Source organism: Peromyscus maniculatus, chromosome 3 (genome assembly GCF_049852395.1).
Source record: "Peromyscus maniculatus bairdii isolate BWxNUB_F1_BW_parent chromosome 3, HU_Pman_BW_mat_3.1, whole genome shotgun sequence".
In the NCBI taxonomy this organism is placed as follows: Eukaryota; Metazoa; Chordata; class Mammalia; order Rodentia; family Cricetidae; genus Peromyscus; species Peromyscus maniculatus.
The window spans coordinates 70,972,544-70,993,087 of NC_134854.1; the positions used below are offsets into that span (position 1 = coordinate 70,972,544).

The 20,544-nt window shown below is 42.7% G+C and overlaps 1 protein-coding gene across 3 annotated transcripts in view; it reads left to right on the forward strand.

Moving 5' to 3' along the window:
• Positions 1 to 20,544, forward strand: part of Ube3c (ubiquitin protein ligase E3C) — a 112,058-nt gene that overhangs the window by 75,905 nt on the left and 15,609 nt on the right. For all 3 annotated transcript variants that reach the window (XM_006988920.4, XM_076566724.1, XM_076566725.1), the window contains exons 19-22: positions 6,883 to 7,095; positions 13,108 to 13,296; positions 13,397 to 13,463; positions 18,222 to 18,352. In XM_006988920.4, coding sequence (XP_006988982.2) covers positions 6,883 to 7,095; positions 13,108 to 13,296; positions 13,397 to 13,463; positions 18,222 to 18,352 — 600 coding nt within the window. The remainder of the gene's footprint in view (positions 1 to 6,882; positions 7,096 to 13,107; positions 13,297 to 13,396; positions 13,464 to 18,221; positions 18,353 to 20,544) is intronic.

Sequence of the window (20,544 nt, forward strand, 5' to 3'; positions counted from 1 at the left end):
CACTGAAGTCCCCACAGGTTGTCACAAGACTGTTGGAGTAAAAAGTTTTTGCTTTTTCATTTTATCATCCTTGTTATTTTTGTTACGTATAATGAGAAGGTGGACATGTGCCACAGTGCACTTTTGGAGGTCAGAGGCCAACTGTGAAAGTCAGTTCTTTCCACTACAGGTTTTGGAAGTGGGTCTTGGGTTCTCGGGCTTGCATAGGATTCACTTTTACATGCTGAGCCTAGGAGTGAAAATCTTGAATTAAAGAGGGCCTGACAGTGCTGGCAAGGTGCCATGGGCCTGGCCCAGTGCAGCCATCACAAGGAGAATGTGCTCTGCAGGCAGCAGTGCCAAAGGGACAACTGCCTCAGATCTGACCTCAGGCCTTGAGATGTGAGAAAGACGTCAGGCACCAGGTATCTTTTTGGCAGGCACAGAGCAGTGCAGCCCAAGCTGTCCACTGCTAAGAAGACCAGCACTTAGCTGGGCATAGTGGTGCACGCCTTTAATCCCAGCACTTGGGAGGCAGGTGGATCTTTGTGAGTTCGAGCCCAGCCTGGTCTACAAAGCGAGATCCAGGAAAGGCGCAAAGCTACACAGAGAAACCCTCTCGCAGAAGAAAAAAAAAAAGAAAGAAAGAAGACGACAACGACCAGCACTGGATGTGCATCAGAGTCCCCAGTGATTCTTGAACCTTAGGTGTGAAACCAGAACAGTCCACAAAAGAAAAAATCAGGCCTGGAGAGACAGTGCAGTGGTTAGGAGTGTACAGTGGTTTAAGAGTGCTTACTGCTCTTGCAGTTACCAGCACCCCTATCAGGTAGCTGACAGACCCCTGTAACTACATTGAGGTGGGAGGTTTGTGCCCTGTTTTGGCCTCCAAGAGTACTGAACTCACATGCGCAAACCCATACTCTTAGATACATGCATCTACACAAGACCTGAGTAGATTAATTTTTTTTAATCATTTGATTTAGTCAAAACTTAAAGCAGTTGTACCTCTAAGAATATCAGTAAAGATCTCAAACTGTTCTGTTTGAGTAACAGAACAGCCAGGCTGTGTTAGTTGCTTCTCTAGTTACACCTCTGCTGGGTCACTACTGAGCAATTGCACTCATTGAAGCTAACATTCATACAGGCAATAAATCAGGACTCTGGTGGATGAGACATGGCTGGGGACCCAGTCCCAGCTCTAATTTAGTGTCAGGTAACTGTGTGGGCCTAAATGCTACAGGAGTTGGCTATGACTGAAAACCAAAGTTTTATTTTGTTGTTTTTTTTTTTTTTTTTTTTTTCCAGAGCTGAGGACTGAACCCAGGGCCTTAGGCAAGTGCTCTACCACTGAGCTAAATTCCCAACCTTGAAAACCAAAGATTTTAAATGAATCTTTTCATTGTTGTTTTATTTTGTTTTTTGTTTTTTGAGACAGGGTTTCTTTGTGTAGCCTTGGCTGTCCTGGAACTCTCTCTGTAGACCAGACTGGCCTGGGACTCAACAGAGATCCGCCTGCCTCTGCCTCCCAAGTGCTGGGATCAATGGCGTGTGCCACCACTGCCGGCTTAAATGAGTCTTGATGGCATGCACAATTGTAGGTAACCTGAAAGGGTCAAAAAAGGACAAGTGGTTTTACAACCAAGCTCATAGAAGCAGCCCTGGCTGTAAAATGTTGTCTGACATAGTTGGCAACTAATAAGTGTTTTAATGGATGTTGATATTGGTTCTACTTGGGCCCCTATATCAGAGACAAGGTGTATGTCCTGCCGAGTAGGAACTTATGGCTCCAGATCCTTATGGGCTGGCCAGTCCAGTTCCTACTTCCAAAGCTCAGTTCTAGGGTGTGTTACTCTGGGTATGCATACTTAACCCAGAGCTCTGTTTTGTTTTTCAAGCTATGTGGTTAGCATGATTGGAAATAATTAAAATTATTATCTGCTTGCTCATTTAGGATGACTTTAAAGCAAGACATCATCTCCTATAGTTTTTAGATTAAGTTATAAATGTTCACTTTAGAACTACCTGAAGATTGATAGAGATGCATTTGAAAAGCATTATTTTTTTTATTGATTCTTAATGTAGTAAATTACCAAAGTTATTTGGCAGCAAACAGAAGTGGCCTGTGCTATGGCTCACATTTTTTCTCCTGATAGAGCCACAATTTGCATTAATTACATTGAGACTGCACTCACTTATATTAAAAGGCTTCTACTATAATTAATCCTTTTCATTTCAAACCGTTTTGGCACAATTTCTGGCTATAAACACTCATAAAGGACAGATAGCTGGAAAACACAGCACAGGGTTTTCTGTATACCTATCTTTTTTTCCTGTGACAGGTAGTTATTGATACGTTTCTAGGAACAAGTGTGGTGCAATGGGCTGGAAAATGCTAAGTGGATTATTTTGCATAAAAAATAGACAGTTTTAGAGTAGTATAACTAACCTGTATTTAGAAAATACCTTGATTTATGCCTACATTTGTATCTCAGTTGCATACATTATGGAAATTTAATTTATAATCCATTTAGCTGATGCAGTCATAGTTTTCAGTGCTATCATTTACTAGTGCTTGTATATTAAATGCTCTAAAGGTTTAAACCTGCCTTATGTAAAAAATTATACCTATGCATTTACATTTTATGAGTCACAGTGGGATTTCTGCTTAAAATTCAGGTAGCCCTGATATATTTAACGAATTTCTCTGGTTTATTGTTACTAATGCAGAAATGGCAAACAATGACCTTCCATATTGAACATCCAATGATTTACATTCCAGCTTACTTTCAAAGTCCACTGTGTAAATGAGGGCTTTTTCTCAACACCTGGGATCAATCATGCAGCTTTATGCAGAATGCTCTCCTTGGCTTTGAACTCATCTTTCATTTAGAAGTAATGGTGCTTATAAGTACTCCAGGTTAATTGTATTAACCGTTTTTGTTGTTGTTGTTGGTTGGTTGGGTTTTTTGTTTGTTTTTGTTGTTGGGGGTGTTTGTTTGTTTGAGACAGGGTCTCACTATGTGGCTCTGTCTGTCCTGGAACTCACTATGTAGATCAGATTAGCCTTGAACTCAAAAAGATTCTGTTGGGTTGTTTGTTGTTGTTTTTCTTTTTTCTTTTCTTTGGCAGGGTTTCTCTGGGTAGCCCTGGCTGTCCTGGCACTCGCTCTGTAGACCAGGCTAGCCTCAAACTCAGAGATCCACCCGTCTCCGTCTCCAAGTGCTAAGATTAAAGGTGTGTCCCACCATTGCCCATGTATTAACCATTCTTGAGTGAGCTGTGACTTTTTGGAACAACTTCTTTATATTATCAGTAAATACTATGTGGGTAGTTGCAGTTTTATTATTCTCTCATGTTCTGTGTTGTCAACTTTTTAAAAATTGATTGGGAAATGATTCATCTTCAGATTGGCTATATATCACAAGGGCATGCACCTTGTTTTCCCTAGCTAAGGTTGACAAGGTCTTTCTAGGGAAGACCTCACCTCTGGAGAGGTGTATTTTAGACTGTCTGGTAGTAGCCTTCTGAAGCAAAACACCGGTGATATTCAAACTGTTTACTTTTGGAGAGATGTTTTCAACCATTTTCTAGAGTCTTTCAATCCTCTGAGCTAGTGAATTTTCAAATTGTGATCCTCTCCCAATATCTGAGCACACTCTGTATCTAGGCTTCACAATGTATGTTTGAGAGCTAATGACATCATAGAGCACAGTATGAAACAGGTGTATGAGGGCTGTGGCTATATGGGGAACTGAGAGTGGATGAAGGATGACTTACCTCTTAATGTCTTACTATTGGGTCTCATATGAAGTGTATGATGTGGCTGGTGATGGCCCCTTGGCTAGGAGAGCTGGGTAAGGGATTGCTGTAGAACATAATTGCCCATGAAGGAAATTGTTCTTTGTTTTTGTTGTGTCGTCCCCGCCCCCGCCCGCCGCACCACCCACCCCCCCCCCCAGCTGAGGACTGAACCCAGGGCCTTGCGCTTGCTAGGCAAGCGCTCTACCACTGAGCTAAATCCCCAACCCCTGGAAATTGTTTTTTATTTGGGCATTGCCTGGACATGCAACTGCCCTGGGAGGTGGCACAGACTCACCATGAACACTGATCTCTGGGTTAGACATATCCCAATAGAAAAAGCACTTGTGAAGGAACTCAGATTTCTGTGGCTCAATAGGAGTCAGTTTCTTTTTCTTTGTTTTTGTTTTTTTGGTTTTGGTTTTGGTTTTGGTTTTTCAAAACAGGGTTTCTCTGTGTAGCTTTGGCATCTTTCCTGGAACTCGCTCTCTATCCCAGGCTGGCCTCGAATTCACAGAGATCCACCTGCCTCTGCCTCCCAAGTGCTGGGATTAAAGGTGTGCCACCACCACCCGACAGGAGTCGGCTTCTTAGCACGTTAGGTCTTGAGGAAATGAGTCGGTCATGGCCTGCTCAATGTGATGCTTGGGTTTTTACAGGTGTTTAAGAGTAGGCTGGGAGCTGGTGTGGTGCATATCTTTAATCCCAGCACTCGGGAGGCAGAGCCAGGTGGATCTCTGAGTTCGAGGCCAGCCTGGTCTACAGAGTGAGATTCAGGACAGGCACCAAGAAACTACACAGAGAAACCCTGTCTCGGTGGGGGGAAAATAGTGTTTAAGAGCAGCAGCCAAGTTTTTTACTAGAAAACTTGACAAAGATTACAGTTTCCAAGTTTGCCTGTCAGAATAAGACACTAAGAATATGGGGGGGGGGGGGGTTGTTTTGTATGTTTGTTTGTTTGTTTTTTGTTTTAATTTTATTTTTGTGCTTTTGTGTGTGCTCATCTGCCATGTGGAGGTAGAGCTAAAGTTCTCTCATTCTACCATGTGGTCCCAAAGATCTGGCTTGGCAGCAAGAGCTTTCACCCTCTGAGCTACCTTGCCACCAACTTGAAAAATGTTCTTTTAAATCTCACCACACATTTCTGAGTCCTTATTGCATTTTACAACTGTGGGCTATTGGAATATTTACCGTATGGCATGAATCTCTGACCTGATATTGGAAACCTTTACATAATTTTACTTTCCATCTCTGCTAGGGAATCTCTGGAGATCTACATAGTAACTAACACTAATTAATCCAATAGTTTTCAGCTTCCAGCCACGGTGAAATGCTCCAATGCCTCAACCACCAGGGCCAAGATTAGAAAGCTGGCAGTACTGACAGGTGGAAGCATGAGGGCCAGCAGGAGTCCTCACACATCACTGGTAGAGGAAAAGTGCTAGCATTTTAGAACTTTTGGGGCAGTGTCTTCCTTGTGCTGGCCACCTCTATACTGTTTTCTGCGCCTAAGTGTGGTGATGTATTGTGTATGCCTGAGGATCAGAAGACAGAGCGAGCCACTAGATTAGACATAGAGGTCAGGCAGTGGTGACACACACCTTTAATCCTAGCACTTGGGAGGCAGAGATCTGTCTAGATCTCTATGAGTTCAAGGCCACACTAGGATACATGAGATTGATCCAATCTAAGAGAAAAATAGAGCCAGGCAGTGGTGGAACACATCCTTTAATCCTGGGAAGTGATATGGCAGGGCAGAGAAAGGTATATAAAGCGTGAAGAAACAGGAACTCACTCTCTTTAGGCTGAGGATGTTGTAGAGGTAAGAACTAGTGGTTGGCTGATCTTTCAGCTTACACCCTGGTACCTGGCTCTAGGTTTTTTATTAAAAGACTATCTAAGATTCGAGCAACACCTAAGTATATGTTCATGAAAGTTCAGAAATGAAAACACCACATATGTCCCTCACCAAGTAAATAGGTGAACCTATCACACCTCCGTAAATGAAAGAATCTCCAAAACCTGATATGTGCTATCTTATAAGAAGTCTTAGATTTGGTGAAACTCACTGTAGGAGAGAACAGACTAAGGGTACATCTGTGGAGGGGGTTCCCTAAAGTTACTTAGGTATAACCAAGTAAGAAATTTATCAAATAGTCGTGCAAGGTTTATCTATCAATTATACCCCAGTGCAAAGCAGCGAAGACATATTTCTTATTTCTCTTTTTTCTTTTTTAGGGGTGTGTATGTATATGTGTGTATCTGTGTGAACATATGCCATGTGTATTCAAAAGCTCACAGAAACCAGAAGAGTATATTAGATCTTCTGGAGCCTAAGTTACAGGTAGTTGTGAACCATCTGATGTGGGTGCTGGGAATTGAACTCAGGTCCTCTGGAAGAACAGCAGTCTTCTGAACTACAGAAATAGAGTGAGCAGCTGTGGCTTATGTGACCACGTCTATAACCTCCAGAGAGCTGTATTCAGGCTTTAGTACACCTTGTCTGTGAATGTGCCCTCATTTGGAAATACATAGTCAAGTTAAAATTTGAAGTCATGCTGAATTAGAAGAAGTCCCAAAATCCAATGACCAGTATCTTTCAAAGATAAAGGAAAGATGTAACACAAAGAAGACAGACAGTGAAGACAGCAGGTGCAGAGGCAGGAAGTAGAGAGATGCTGCTGAAGCCATGGCTGGTAAGGGTGTCCAGAGCTGCCAGGAGCTTGAAGGATCCATCTGTAGAGTTGTGAGACAGTACTCTGCTGTGTTTGAGTTTCCTATTTTTGGTCATTTGGTGCCTAACATACTACAAACTCTAGAGCGCTCATGTCTGGCTCTTTATGGAAAATATTTACTGACCTGTTTATTGTGGCATAAAGGACTTGGCTCTTAGAAATCCCATTTGGTATTAGCACTCAGGTTTCAGCACTGGCCTGGCACGTGGTAAATGCATTGGCCTCACTTAGATTGTCTCATTATCATGGAGACAGAATCTACTTCTCAGGACCTCTGTCACCCTTGAATCAGCCTAAGTTCTGGTTATAGGAAGCATGAGAATAATGTTGAATGTTAATCCCTGTCTGCCCTCTGGTCTGTCTGAAGGCCCTGTATGAAAACATGCTGGTGGAGCTACCCTTTGCTGGCTTTTTCCTGTCTAAGCTACTGGGAACCAGTGCAGATGTGGATATCCACCATCTGGCCTCGTTAGATCCTGAAGTCTACAAGAACCTGCTTTTCCTCAAGAGCTACGAAGAAGATGTGGAGGAGCTGGGACTGAACTTTACCGTTGTGAACAATGACCTGGGGGAAGCACAGGTGAGCTGGGGCTCATTTCATCCCGTCTGTGGGACGGTGTTCCTCCTACCGCCGTCACCATGGCAGTGTCCTCAGTTGGAAAAGACTTTTGGTGGGGACTTGGCAGCCGCAGCAACTCAAGCGTTCCGGCTCACTCCTGTTCTCAACATCTTTGCAGGGACAGCATGCCCTGCCTGGCAGTCCTTCCCTGTCTAAATTGTACCTTCTAGCTGTGCTGAAGCCAGAACTTCTCATTTCCATGCTGGGGAGTGACTGCCAAACCTTCCTTCCCTCACATCTGCCCGTTGCTCCTGCTGCTTTCATCCTATTGGGGGAAAAAAGGCCTAAATTAGTGTCACCCTAGGTTTTGATGTTGTTTTTGGTTTGTTGGGCTTTTGTTGTTTGGTGTGTGTATACTTTTGTGTGCATATGTATTTTTTATGAGACAGAGTTTTGCTATATAGATGAAGCTGCCTGGTCTCAAACACACAGATCTGCCTACTTCTGTCTCCTAAATGCTGGGATTAAAGATGTGCCACCTCATGCCTGGTCCAAACTCACTTTTTCTTTTCTTTCCTTTTTTGGCAGAGTAGTGGTGAGACAGGGTCTCACTGCATAGCTCTACATGTCCTGGAAATCATTATGTAAACCAGGGTGGCCTCTACCTTGGATCCACCAGCTTCTGTTTGTCGAGTGCTAGACGTGAAGTCATAAACCATCACATCTAGCTCCAGACCAGTTTTTTGTTTTGTTTTTTAGTTTTTTTTTGGTTTTTTTTTTTTTTTTTTTTTTCGAGACAGGGTTTCTCTGTGTAGCTTTGCGCCTTTCCTGGAGCTCACTTGGTAGCCCAGGCTGGCCTCGAACTCACAGAGATCCGCCTGCCTCTGCCTCCCAAGTGCTGGGATTAAAGGCGTGCGCCACCACGCCCGGCTTTGTTTTTTAGTTTTTTGAGACAAGGTTTATCTGTGTAGCCCTAGCCCTGGCTGTCCTAGAACTCACTCTGTAGACCAGACAGGAACTCACAATGTAGCTCTGGAAATCATTATGTAAACCAGGCTGGCCTTAAACTCACATCTACCTGCCTCTGCCTCCCAAATACTGGGATTAAAGGCAGGAGCCACAGTCACCACCTAGCATCCAAACTAGTTTTCTTGATACCAGCTCTATCATTATAGAAGTCACATTTCATGAAACTCATTCCCTTGGAGTAAGTAGATTAAGAGTTGGTAGGCATCACTGTAGCCAATTGCAGGATATTATGTTTTCCTAGGAAGAAACAGAATTGTTTTCTGCCCAATCTTGGCATAACAGTGTACTATCCTGTCTTTTGTGGTATGTGTTAAAGTGTTTCCAGAACTTAGAAAACTCCTTAAAATGCTTGCAAAGCTGTACATTACTGATGAGTGCAGTAATCCCAGCATCTGAGACACTAAGGCAGCAGAATAACAAGTTCTAAGACAAGTTGGGCTATATCCAGAATTTGTCTCAACAAAGAGCAGAAAAATATATGTCATCTTCATGAGTGGATCATTACTAGCCCCCAAACCAATTGTGAGCTAAAGCACAGATTATAAAGTATGAAGTATTAACAAGCGTGACTTATAAGTTGTAGGTGGAAAAGTTAGAACTGGAACCCAGGCATGTGCTAGGCCGACACTGTGCCTCCAAACAGCATTGTTAGCCCTTGGTGTACAGCAGAAATCTTTTTCTGAATTCAGTAGTAGTAGCGACTTTAAATTTTGTTTTTCTTTTTTTGTTGTTGTTTTGTTTTTTCAAGACAGGGTCTTACTATGTAGCTCTTGCTGTCCTAGAACTCACTATGTAGACCAGGCTGGCCTCAAACTCAGGGATCCACCTGTCTCTGTCTCCTAAGTGCTGGGATCAAAGGCATACGCGACTACACATAGCAATTTTTTTTTTAATTTACATTGTTACCTGTTTCTAATGTAGATTTTCAAAGGTCATCAGTGTATGAAATACAAGTAAAGTTCTGGAGTATATTCACATAGTAAGGTGACTGTAGAGAATTAGTCACTATGTATTTTAAACATTTAGAAGAAAGGAATTCAGTTGCTTTTATCATTGAAAAAAATGATAAATGTTAGTGGATATGTGTTTAACCTGATTTAAATATAATGCAGCATACATCATGACATCACATCACATAGGAACCCATAAATGCATACAGTTTTTGTTTTTATGTATCAGATGAAAAATAAATTTAGAGAGGGTTGGGGAGAAATTTCAGTTCATAAAATGTCTGCTGCTCAATGAGGACCCCATTGCCCACTTAGAAAGCCAAGTGTTGTGACCTGGAAACATCCTGAGTGTGTTCTGTGCCAGGGTTCCAGAATTCACCAACCAATCACACCTAGGGAGTAAGCTGTAATCCCAGCACAAAGAGGGCAAGGGGCAGGGTTGGCTGGAAATTGAGGTTTGTACCATCATAAAAATGTTTTTGGGCTGGAAAGATGGCTTAGAGGTTAAGAGCACTGGCTGCTCTACTAGAGGTCCTGAGTTCAGTTTCCAGTAACCAACCACATGATGGCTCACAACCAACTATAATGAAATCCAGTGTCCTCTTCTGGACTGCAGGCAGAACACTGTTTACATAATAAATAAATAAATCTAAATATCTATTTTTTAAAAGGGGGTTGGGGATTTAGCTCAGTGGTAGAGCTCGTGCTAAGGCCCTAGGTTCGGTCCTCAGCTCCAAAAAAAAAAATAAAATGTTTTCACTGTACAGCCAGTGTGTATGTTACTGCTGCCCTGTATCTTGGTAGCATGATCTCTTAGTTAAGGTTTCTGTTGCTGTGATAAAACACTGACCAAAAGCAACTTAGGGAGGAAAGGATTTATTCATCTTATATCTTGTAGTCTATCATCTAGGGAAGTCAGAACAGGAACTCAAGTAAAGAACCTGGAGGCAGGAGCTGATGCAGAGGCAGTAGAGGAGTGCTGCTTACTGGGTTGCTTCTTGTGGATTACTAAGCCTGCTTTCTTATAGAACACAGGACCACCAGCCCAGGGATGACCCCACCTAGTGTTTTAGACCCTCTCATATCAATCACTAATTAAGAAAATACCTTATAGGGCTAGAGAGATGGCTCAGAGGTTAACAGTATTAACCTCTTCCAGAGGTCCTGAGTTCAATTCCCAGCAACCACTTATATAGATCTAGAATGAGATCTGAGGCCCTCTTCTGGCATGCAGGCAAATTTGCAGACAGAACACTGTATACATAATAAACCTTTCAAAAAAGAAAATACCTTAGCCGGTCTGATGGGAACATTTTCTCAATTGAGGTTCCCTCTTTCCAGATGACTATTCTGTGTCAAGTTGATATAAAAACTAGTTGTCACACTTGATTAGTACTGTGAAGTTCTCCCTGAGGCAGCTGATGGTGGCATACAATTTTCCACTGAGTTAAGAAGTGATAAATGGTCATGTAGAAATTACTAACCAAGGATCTGATTAGAAGAATACGGAAGTACAGATTTAAGGGACTTCTGCAGAAGTAGATAGAAACAGGCAACCCTCTGTGCCGTGTGCCACTACTTTTCCTCTGTAAAATAGCAGTTCTATTCCCAGAGTATTTCCTTTATTTGAGCAATATGCCTGTTTGTTAGTACACTAATGAACTCAAGGTTTTAGGTGCTGCCAGGCGGTGGTGGCGCACGCCTTTAATCTCAGCACTTGGGAGGCAGAGCAGTCAGATCTCTGTGAGTTCGAGGCCAGCCTGGGCTACAGAGTGAGTTCCAGGACAGGCTCCAAAGCTACACAGAGAAACCTTGTCTTGAAAAACAAACAAATAAAAAAAAAAAGTTTTAGGTGCTAATTTATGCAAGCTTACTGGAGGAAAAAGCCAAGGGTGTAACTAGACCGTAAGTAATCATGAACAGTTGGGCTGGAGTCATAAGACCTTGATTAGAGTCCTCAATTTTCTTGTTGGTTATGTGGCCTCAGATAAGTTACAGGATCTTCCCTGTTGGAGGAGCAGCTGTGATGTCACAGCTGACCCTCAGAAGTGCCAGAGGGAAATAACCTACAAGGAGAGCTTCCTTGTGCTGTCTTTTTATTATACTGCTGGGGGTGGAACCCAGGGGCTCGCGATGCTGATCATTTCCTCTACCACTAAGCTATGCCCAGAGCCTTCCTGTTCAGTCTTCAAAGGGTGTCTTAATGTCCCTGTCAAACCTAGAATTGTGGCACATTTGGGTGACTTTTAAATAAGCATTGATAATTTAGATTTAGTCTAAGAGGGGATTTTAAATTAAAGGTAGTATCACCATTTTATTAAGTTACTAGAAATTCCACTGTTGTCTTATTAGGCAAGATAATTGGTGATCTTGGAAGTACCTTTAACTGAAAACTTGATTGTTTCTTTGTCTTCACATCATACAATCACATCATCTATTACCTCCCTTAATCCATTTAAAGGAAGCAGTGTTTTTATATATGGAAATAAAATAGCCAGCCTCAGGAGGCCTGGTTAACAGATGAACTGTCAGCTGAGTACAAGCAGAGGAATTAAGGTAATGAGCAGTCCTCACTCAGCCCAGAGACAATGGCTTGAAAGCCCATTGTGAGATTTGATGGGTCCCAAACTGAGAAAGCAAATTAGTAAGAAAGATTGAATGTCTAAAATGTGAAATATTGCAGGAAGGAATCAGCCAAGTTTAGCACTGCATAACTTTCATAAAATGGGAATTAGCAGACTACCCTGCCTGCCCTCCAGTAAGTACCAGATACAGGTTGATTTAAGTAAAAGTTCTTCACCTCACACTGAAATACCCTTTATGTAAAGTGGTAAGCTCGGGGGATATAAAAGCCACTACTCAGCTCATAGTATGTTCTTGTTATGCTGGAGATTTTAAGGAGCCATGAAAAAAAGTAGAGCTGGGGTGGTGGTGGTGCTAGTAGGTCTGTGATCTACATTATAAGCACCCTATAGCCAAAGCTTGCCGCCTGCTTCCCCAGACACTGAGCCCATTTTAAACCATCACTCTTAGTTCACTAGCAGAAGTGCCCTTGCTAATGTGGATACACAAAAATGCTTTTGCTCTTTTGTTGTGTGCCTACACCCCTGCACTGCCAGTATGTGGCCCAGGATGGCCTTTAATTAGCCTTTGGCTTTCCAAGTGCTGGGATTATGTGTGCAGCCCTACACTTGACTATTTTATTGTATGTGCTTTATCCATGGCATAGGTAACTTCCACTGACCCCAAAATGCGTTTCTTTTATGTTGTTATAAACAAGGCATTTCAGAGCATGCTCTTGTAGCTGATGGTACTGCATCTCTGGTGACCTGTGGTGGTCTTTTCTATATGTGAAAGTTCACACGGTCTCGGCACCTACTGCTGAGGACTCACTTGGAGGCGAGAGCTGCATTCCCACTGCACTACTTTCATAATGGCCCTGCCATGACAATTCCAGAGCTGTTCCTCAGTCATTCTAAACTTAGAGACATGGTGTGGCTGTGGGGGGGAAGGGGGGGTGCATTTTGTTTTGTCTTTTTCTTTATTTTTTTGGTTTGTTTTAAATTTTGTTTTTAACAGAGCTTTCACTGTATAACTCAGACCAGAAATTTTCCTGCCTCAGCCTTCCAAGTGATGGGATTATAGGCATGTCAGTATATCTTATTCCCTTCCCCCTCAAAAATTATTTACCACTGTCCTTAAATCAAACATTTTTCAGTAGAGACAACATTCTAAAGATGTGAGGGGAAGTATGATGAATATTTATTATCCAGAAGGAGTACCTTGTTCTCTCTGGGACTAAAATGATCCTCTGATTATAAGTTTACCCTTAATGACTCTACTTTTTTTAGATGAAGTTGTTGTAATTCCATTACTGCATGATTCCTTAGTGCTGGGAGCGGACAGGATGCTTCGTGAGGAGAAAGGCAGAGGTGCTGCCTGTTGCCGGGGCTGTGCTGTGAGCTGGTGCTGCTGTTGTATGTTGGACTCCTGTGCCTGGAACTTTGGTTTCCCCGTTGTCACACCTCTCGAACCCTGTGCTCTCTCTTCACAGGTGGTGGAACTAAAGTTTGGAGGGAAAGATATCCCAGTAACTGGGGCCAACCGCATTGCCTACATCCACTTGGTGGCTGACTACCGGCTGAACAAGCAGATCCGACCGCACTGCCTAGCTTTCCGCCAGGGCCTGGCCAACGTTGTTAGCCTAGAGTGGCTCCGAATGTTTGACCAGCAGGAAATTCAGGTGCCAGGGCTACTACTTTCAAAGACCATTGTCTCGGGAAGTCAAACACTTTCTGAGAACTCTCCCTTCGAGTTTACAATTTAACCTTTCCCCCCCACAGGTATTAATTTCTGGTGCACAAGTTCCCGTAAGTCTGGAGGACCTAAAATCCTTTACAAACTATTCAGGTATGTGACACCACACTCGAGTGTACCTTCCCCATAGGTCAGCTGTCACTATAACCTCTTCTATGGGTAGTGTGCTGAGAGACACATGACACTGCTCCATCCCTATCTGTCCACCTTACTGTTAAGAACTCTTCTCAGGGCTGGGCGGTGGTAGTAAAGGTACATGCCTTTAATCCCAGCACTTGGGAGGTAGAGGCAGGCAGATCTCTGTGAGTTCCAGGCCAGCCTGGTCTACAGAGCGAGTTCCAGGACAGGCTCCAAAGTTACACAAAGAAACCCTGTCTCAGAAAGAAAAGAAAAAAAAAACTCTACTCAGTCATTTGCAGAGCTACCAGCAAGTACAAGTGTGAGCCTGTTCTGATTTTTATACTGTTCTGTACATTGTGTATTTTCTTCTTTATGACCTACTTTTTTTATTTCTACTCATAGACATTTGGTTGCTTCCAGTTTTGCTTTTAAAGGGGATGATGTGCTGGGAATGGTAGTGCATGCCTTTAATCTCAGCACTTAAGAGGCATAAACAGGGGGACTTCTGTGAGCACTAGGCCAGCCTGGTTTATATAGTTAGTGAGTTCCCGGACAGCCAGGGCTGTTACCCAAGAAAACCTGTCTCGAGGGAAAAAAGGAATTGATCATTCCACGGACAGCATCAAAAAATATAGACCACAAATGAACCCAGTAATGTAAGTAAGCACAGAGCGTAGATAAAGAAAACTGCAAAAAGAGTTGTGAGAAACTAAGGGAGATCTAGCAGAGCACACCTTCAAACCCAGCACTCAGAAGGCAGAGGTAGGTGGATCTCTAAACTGAGTTCACCGCCAGCCTGGTCTACTGAGTTCTAGGATAGCCGGGGCTACACAAAGAAACTCTAAAACAAAACGGGGTGGGGGGATGGATTAAAGGAATAATATCTAAATAAATGGAGAAACTATTTTCTTTGACTGGAAAACTTATATTGTTAAAATGGTAATTATCTCCAAATTGACCTATAAATTCAATCTAATTGTATTATTTTATGTGTCTGTTTTGCTTGCAATTTATGTGCATCCCTGGTGCTCACAGAAGCCAAAAGCATTAGATTCCCTGGAGCGAGAGTTATCAACTGTTGGGCTGGAGAGATGGCTTGGTGGCTAAGAACACTGACTGCTCTTCCAGAAGACATGGGTTCATTTCCCAGCACACAACTGGCAGCTCACAACTGTAACTCCAGTTCCAGGATTCCCCCTTCTGGTACCATGGGCACTGTATGCACATGGTATGTTGACATACCTATAAGCAAAACATTCATATACATCAAATAGAGTTACCAGCTGTTGTGAGCCACCATGTGGGCGCTGGGAACCAAATCTGGGTCCTCTGCAAGAGCAGCCAGTGCTCTCGCTGTTCAGCTATCTCTTCAACCCCCAAAACAGTTGTTTTTTTTTATTTTTTTTTATTTTTTTTGGTTTTTCGAGACAGGGTTTCTCTGTGTAGCTTTGCGCCTTTCCTGGAGCTCACTTGGTAGCCCAGGCTGGCCTCGAACTCACAGAGATCCGCCTGGCTCTGCCTCCCGAGTGCTGGGATTAAAGGCGTGCGCCACCAACGCCCCGGCCCCCCAAAACAGTTTTAAAGAAGAAAATAGTTTGCCTGATTTAAAAATTAGGAAATGCCACAGTGGCAGTGAGTCAGTTGGCATGGAGACATACACTCACTAACCAGAGTTCACAACACATCCTGGTGTTCAAGGTTGTCTACTTTCCCAACAAGCACCAAGACAGTTCAGATGGCTTGGGGGCATCTTGTCATTAGGGTAAATGAGCTGACCTTACACCATTTCCCAGTAGTAACACAGAATGGAATGCCTATGGGTATGAGTAAAATCTGTGAAACTTAAAATGAACAAGAAGGTCTTCATGTATTTGGACTAGTCAAAGTTTCAGTTAGAACACAAGAAACTGGATAGATTGGACTAACTCAAAGTTGCAATCTTTGGTGAAGATACTGTTAAGAAAATGAAGTAACCAGACAGTGATAGCACATGCCTTTAATCCCAGCAATTAGGTGCCAGAGGCAGGTAGATCTCTGTGAGTTTGAGGTCAGCCACAGCTACACAGAAACACTGTCTCAATAAGTTTTATGTGCACCACTTAGTATCATATCCCCTGGAACAGGAGTTCTAGGCAGTTTTAAACAGCCATGAAGGATGCTAAGAATCCAACCAGGGTCCTCTGGAGGAGTAGCTAGTGCTCTTAATTGCTATACCATCTCTCCAGCCCCCTCTTAAAAATTTTTATGGTGCGCGCATGTGTGGGTGTGTGTGTGTCTAATATGTGGGACCCAGGAATCAAACTCAGATCATCAGGTTTGCTGGTAAGTGCCTAGACCCACTGAGCTAACTACAGGCCCCAACAGGAATGAATCTTGAGCTCATAGTGCTACGTGAAAGAGACCAGACCAGAAGGACAGATACTGGATGATTCCACTTTTGTTTTGTTTTTGAAACAGGGTTTCTCTGTGTAGTTTTCGAACCTGTCCTGAATCTCGCTCTGTAAACCAGGATGGCCTCGAACTCATAGAGATCCTCCTGGCTCCGCCTTCCGAATGCTGGGATTAAAGGCGTGCGCCACCACTGCCCGGCAATGATTCCACTTTATAAGGCACCTAAAAAGGAGTACAAAAAAAAAAGCCTTACAGACACATAAAGGAGACTGAACTTGAGATAACTAATGAGAAGGAGATAGGATAGGGGTCCTGTAAGAGATGAAAGTGATAGCTGCATGGAAAGGTGAATGTAATCAATACCCTTTGAACTGTCACATAAAAGTGGTTTAAGTGGTGAATTTTATGTTGTATGTTTTATCACAAAAACAAAACTTAAATTTAAAAATCTAGGTCTGGAAGGATGACTCAGTGGGTGAAATGTTCTTGCTGCCAGGCCTGAGAACCTGATTTTGGCCCCAGGGATCCACATGGTAGAAACAGAACCACAGACAACATACTAATAAATATACAGGGGAGCTGGAGGAATGGCTCAGCTGTTAAGAGCACTGCTTGTACTTCAGAGGTCCTGAGTTCAATTCCCAGCAACTACATGGTGGCTCACAACCATCTGTAATGAGATCTGATGCCCTCTTCTGGCCTGCAAGCACACCTGCAGGCAGAACACTATACATAATAAATAAATCTTTTCAAAAATAAGTAAGTATGTAAATGTAACATTTAAATTAAGAAATCCAAGCTAGGTGTAGTCCTTAGGAGGCTGAGGCAAGATGATTTCTGTGTAGCTCTGATTTAAGGCAAATCTGAGCTACAAAGTGAGACTCTTTCTCAAAAACAGAAATTGGCAGGTAGAAAGGGAAGAGAAAGGAAAGGAAGAAAAGAAAAACCCAACTCGGGTTCCTTTGTTCTGTTAAATGGCATTTTGTATACACCATCTGTGGAGTTAGAGGTCAGAGATGGCTGTAGGATCTTTGTGAGAAAATGGAAGTGTTCTAAATCTAGATGTGTTGGTGATTCTAAAGTTACTAAAAATCATTTAAATTTGCATATATATTTATTTATGTGCATTTTTTCTTCTGTTGTTGCTGTTGCTTTAAGCCTGAACTTTAATCTCACATAAAAGCAAATAATGCCAAAAGTCAGTGTCTGCACTCTCAAGTCATATTTTTAAGAAAATGCCATTATTCTGACCTTTCTTTGCCAAGAACTTGCCCTAGGTTGTTTGACCTTCCTTGAATTGCACTGAGAGCTTATACCTTTAAGGATCTCAGCTATTCCAGTAAATAGATTTAAAATATTACCATAGTCATTTTGGTGCCAATTAATGCACTTAAGATATCTTATTGATGTTATTTCTGTAGTGGATTAACAATGAGGGAACAATATATAGCAATTATTTTAGTTTTAGGAAGCACTTAATGAGATTAAAAGCTGTAAGTAGCAGATAGTACATTTTAGAATTGTGTCTAATCACAGGCAGGGCTGGTTGTCAGCCGTAGTCAGAACCTTATTATCAGAAGGAGAGGCAATAAAATTATTAAGACAAGGAGATCACATTGGCCAAATGCCTAGCTCTCTGAGACATAAGATGTGTCTACCATTTTAGATATGTAGCCAAGTGTCAGTTCCTACTCAAGAAGGGTCTACTCCACCTGTTGTTCTTTCTAGCATTTGCTAGGCATCATTTCATGCCCTCATGCCTTCTGACTCTGAGACTTGTAGAAGGTTTCACTGATGAGTTGCTCCATTATGGATGGTCACATCTGCCTTCCGCCAAGGACCAGAGGCAGGTGTCTTAGTTTGGGTTTCTATTGCTGTGAAGAGATACCATGACCATGGCAACTCTTATAAAGGAAACATTTAATTGGAGTGGCTTGCTTACAGTTTCAGAGGTTCAGTCCATTATCATCATGGCCCAGAGCATGGATGACAGCATGCTCTTCTGGCTGCATCTTGGCCTACATGGAACAGGAAGTGGACTGACACACTGGGCGGTACTCCAAGCATAGGAAACCTCAAAGCCCGCCCCCACAGTCACACACTTCCTCCAACAAGGCCATACCCACTCCAACAAAGCCACACCTCCTAATAGTACCACTCCCTGCGATTATGGGGGCCAATTACATTCAAACTACCACAGCAAGTGTCTTCTAGTTTGGCTCTTAGAAAACCCACTCCCCTCTGACAGGCCCTTAAAACATGGGTGTCGTACTCCCAAGTTTGTTGCTCCTGCTTCTGCATTTGGTTTTATTTTTAATGCATGTGTTCATTTTGTTATAGGGGGCTATTCTGCCGATCATCCTGTCATTAAAATCTTTTGGAGAGTTGTAGAAGGTTTCACTGATGAAGAAAAGCGCAAGTTACTCAAGTTTGTAACAAGTTGTTCTCGCCCCCCTCTCCTGGGGTTCAAGGTATGCATCTTCATGCCATTTATTTTAAACCATACAGACCTGGCCACTGCATGTTTGTTTTTGTCCTATTCTGAGTTCTAAGTGCTGTGATAATTGTATTTCGGCTTGTGGTAGCTAAAGAGCCTGTGTCCAGATAGGCTGCCTGGAGTTGAAATCAGCCTCAGTCCATGGTGATCCTTTTCCACTCAAAATTGAAGAACACACAACCTAAAAATGTTGGTGCAGTGGTGATGAGCAGCAGTAGATTTTTGGTAATGGTTGTTATTACCACTTGTTTAACATTATCCTAGCCTTGTTTGATTACTTCTGAAAATTAGTATTAAACTCATATAACTTGGCCTACCTGTCATTTTTAGTAATTAAAGTTATTGGGGGTTTGGGGAAATAGTTCAGATAACTAGTAAATACTTGCCATACAAGCAGGAGGAGCTAAATTCATTATTATTACCTACCAGGCAAGGTGTTTCATGTCTTCAATCCCAGCACTCAGATGGACAGGACTCTGATATCTGTGGGTTGGAGGCCAGTCTGGTCTACATATTGAATTCCAAGCCAGTCAAAGCCAGTGAGACCCTGCTGACTCCAAAACAAAACAAAACAAACAGATACCCAGTACTCAGTTGAAAAATATTGGGCCTGTAATCCCAGCACTAGAAAAGTGGAGATGGGAGAATTTTTGGAGCCTGCTAGCCAGCCAGTCAAGCTGAATTAGCAAGCTTGAAGTTGAGTGGAAGACCTGCCTCAAAACATGAGTGAAGGGCCAGCAAGATGGCTTAGCAGGTGAAGTCGCCTTCCCTGCCAGTTTGACTACCTGAGTCCAATCCTGGTTCAATACCGTGCATCAGGAATGCCAACACTCCCATAGTACGTTGGGAATTGCAGACTGGAAGCTCCCAGGTAGCTAGCCTGGATTATGCAATGCAACAGAAATGAGGCATTCTGCTTTGAAAGAAAGGAGAGAATGTACTCCTTAAAGTTGTCCTGCGACCTCATTATACACTATACTACACACACACAGACACGACATATATATATTTTTTTAAAAGAGGTAGGAGACAATTGAGGAAGTCACCCAACCTCTTGCTTCCACATACACACTCATACCCACCCACACAAACATACCATACACAAAAAAAATGCTTGAGAGACATTTAATGATATTTCCTATATTCATTATAAAATAAGATGAAGCAGCATTCATACTTAAAGAATATACATAGTGGAGCCAGCAAGATGTCCCAGCAGGGACTGATGAGATAACTCACTGAGAAAAGGCACTTGCTGCCAAAACTGACACCCTGTGCTCAATCCCCAAAACCCATGTGATGGAAGGAAAAGAACCAACTCCTGAAAATTATCCTCTGACCTCCACACCCTTGCTCACACACATATATCATGCAAACACACAATAAATAGGAATAATGAAAATTTTAGATGGACATGGTGGTGTGCACCTTTGATCACAGTATTTGAGGAGGCAGAGGCAGGTCAATTTCCAGGCCAGAGTTATATGGTGAGATCCTGTTTCAAAAACAAAGATGGGTGTGTGTGTGTGTGTGTGTGTGTGTGTGTGTGTGTGTGTGTGTGTGTGTGTGTGTGTGTGTGTGTGTACACGTACCTACATATGTGGAACCAGCAGAATTACTCAGTGGTTAAACTACTGCTAAGTCTGGCAGACTGAGTTCAACCCCTAGGACCCACATGGAGAAAGGAGAAACTTTGTTGTCCTCAGACTTCCACATTTGTGCTCATTGAATGAGTGGGTGGGTGGGTGGGTGAGTGAGTGAGTGAGTGAGTGAGTGAGTGAGTGAGTGAGTGAGTGAGTGAGTGAGGTAATTTTAAAAAGTAGTATACTTAATGAACAAAAGAGAAACCCTGATTTCAAACAAGGTAGAAGGCTAGAACTAACACCCGAGGCTGTCGTCTGCCCCCACACATGTGCTGGGGCAAAACTGGAAGGCTTTCTTTGCCCACTTTAACCACTGACCTGGCCATGTTTACTCCATAGTTCTGAGTCATTTCAAAGCAGGTCAGGGCATTTCTTTTTCCCTCTTGTTGGATATTGTAATTCATATTTCCCTAAAATAGAGATATTCCTGTAAGTCACCACAATTCAGTGATCAACAATAGAGGCATTTGCCCATGGTGTACTGACACCGTGGTTAGAGTCTGGCTGTTTGATCTACAGCTCT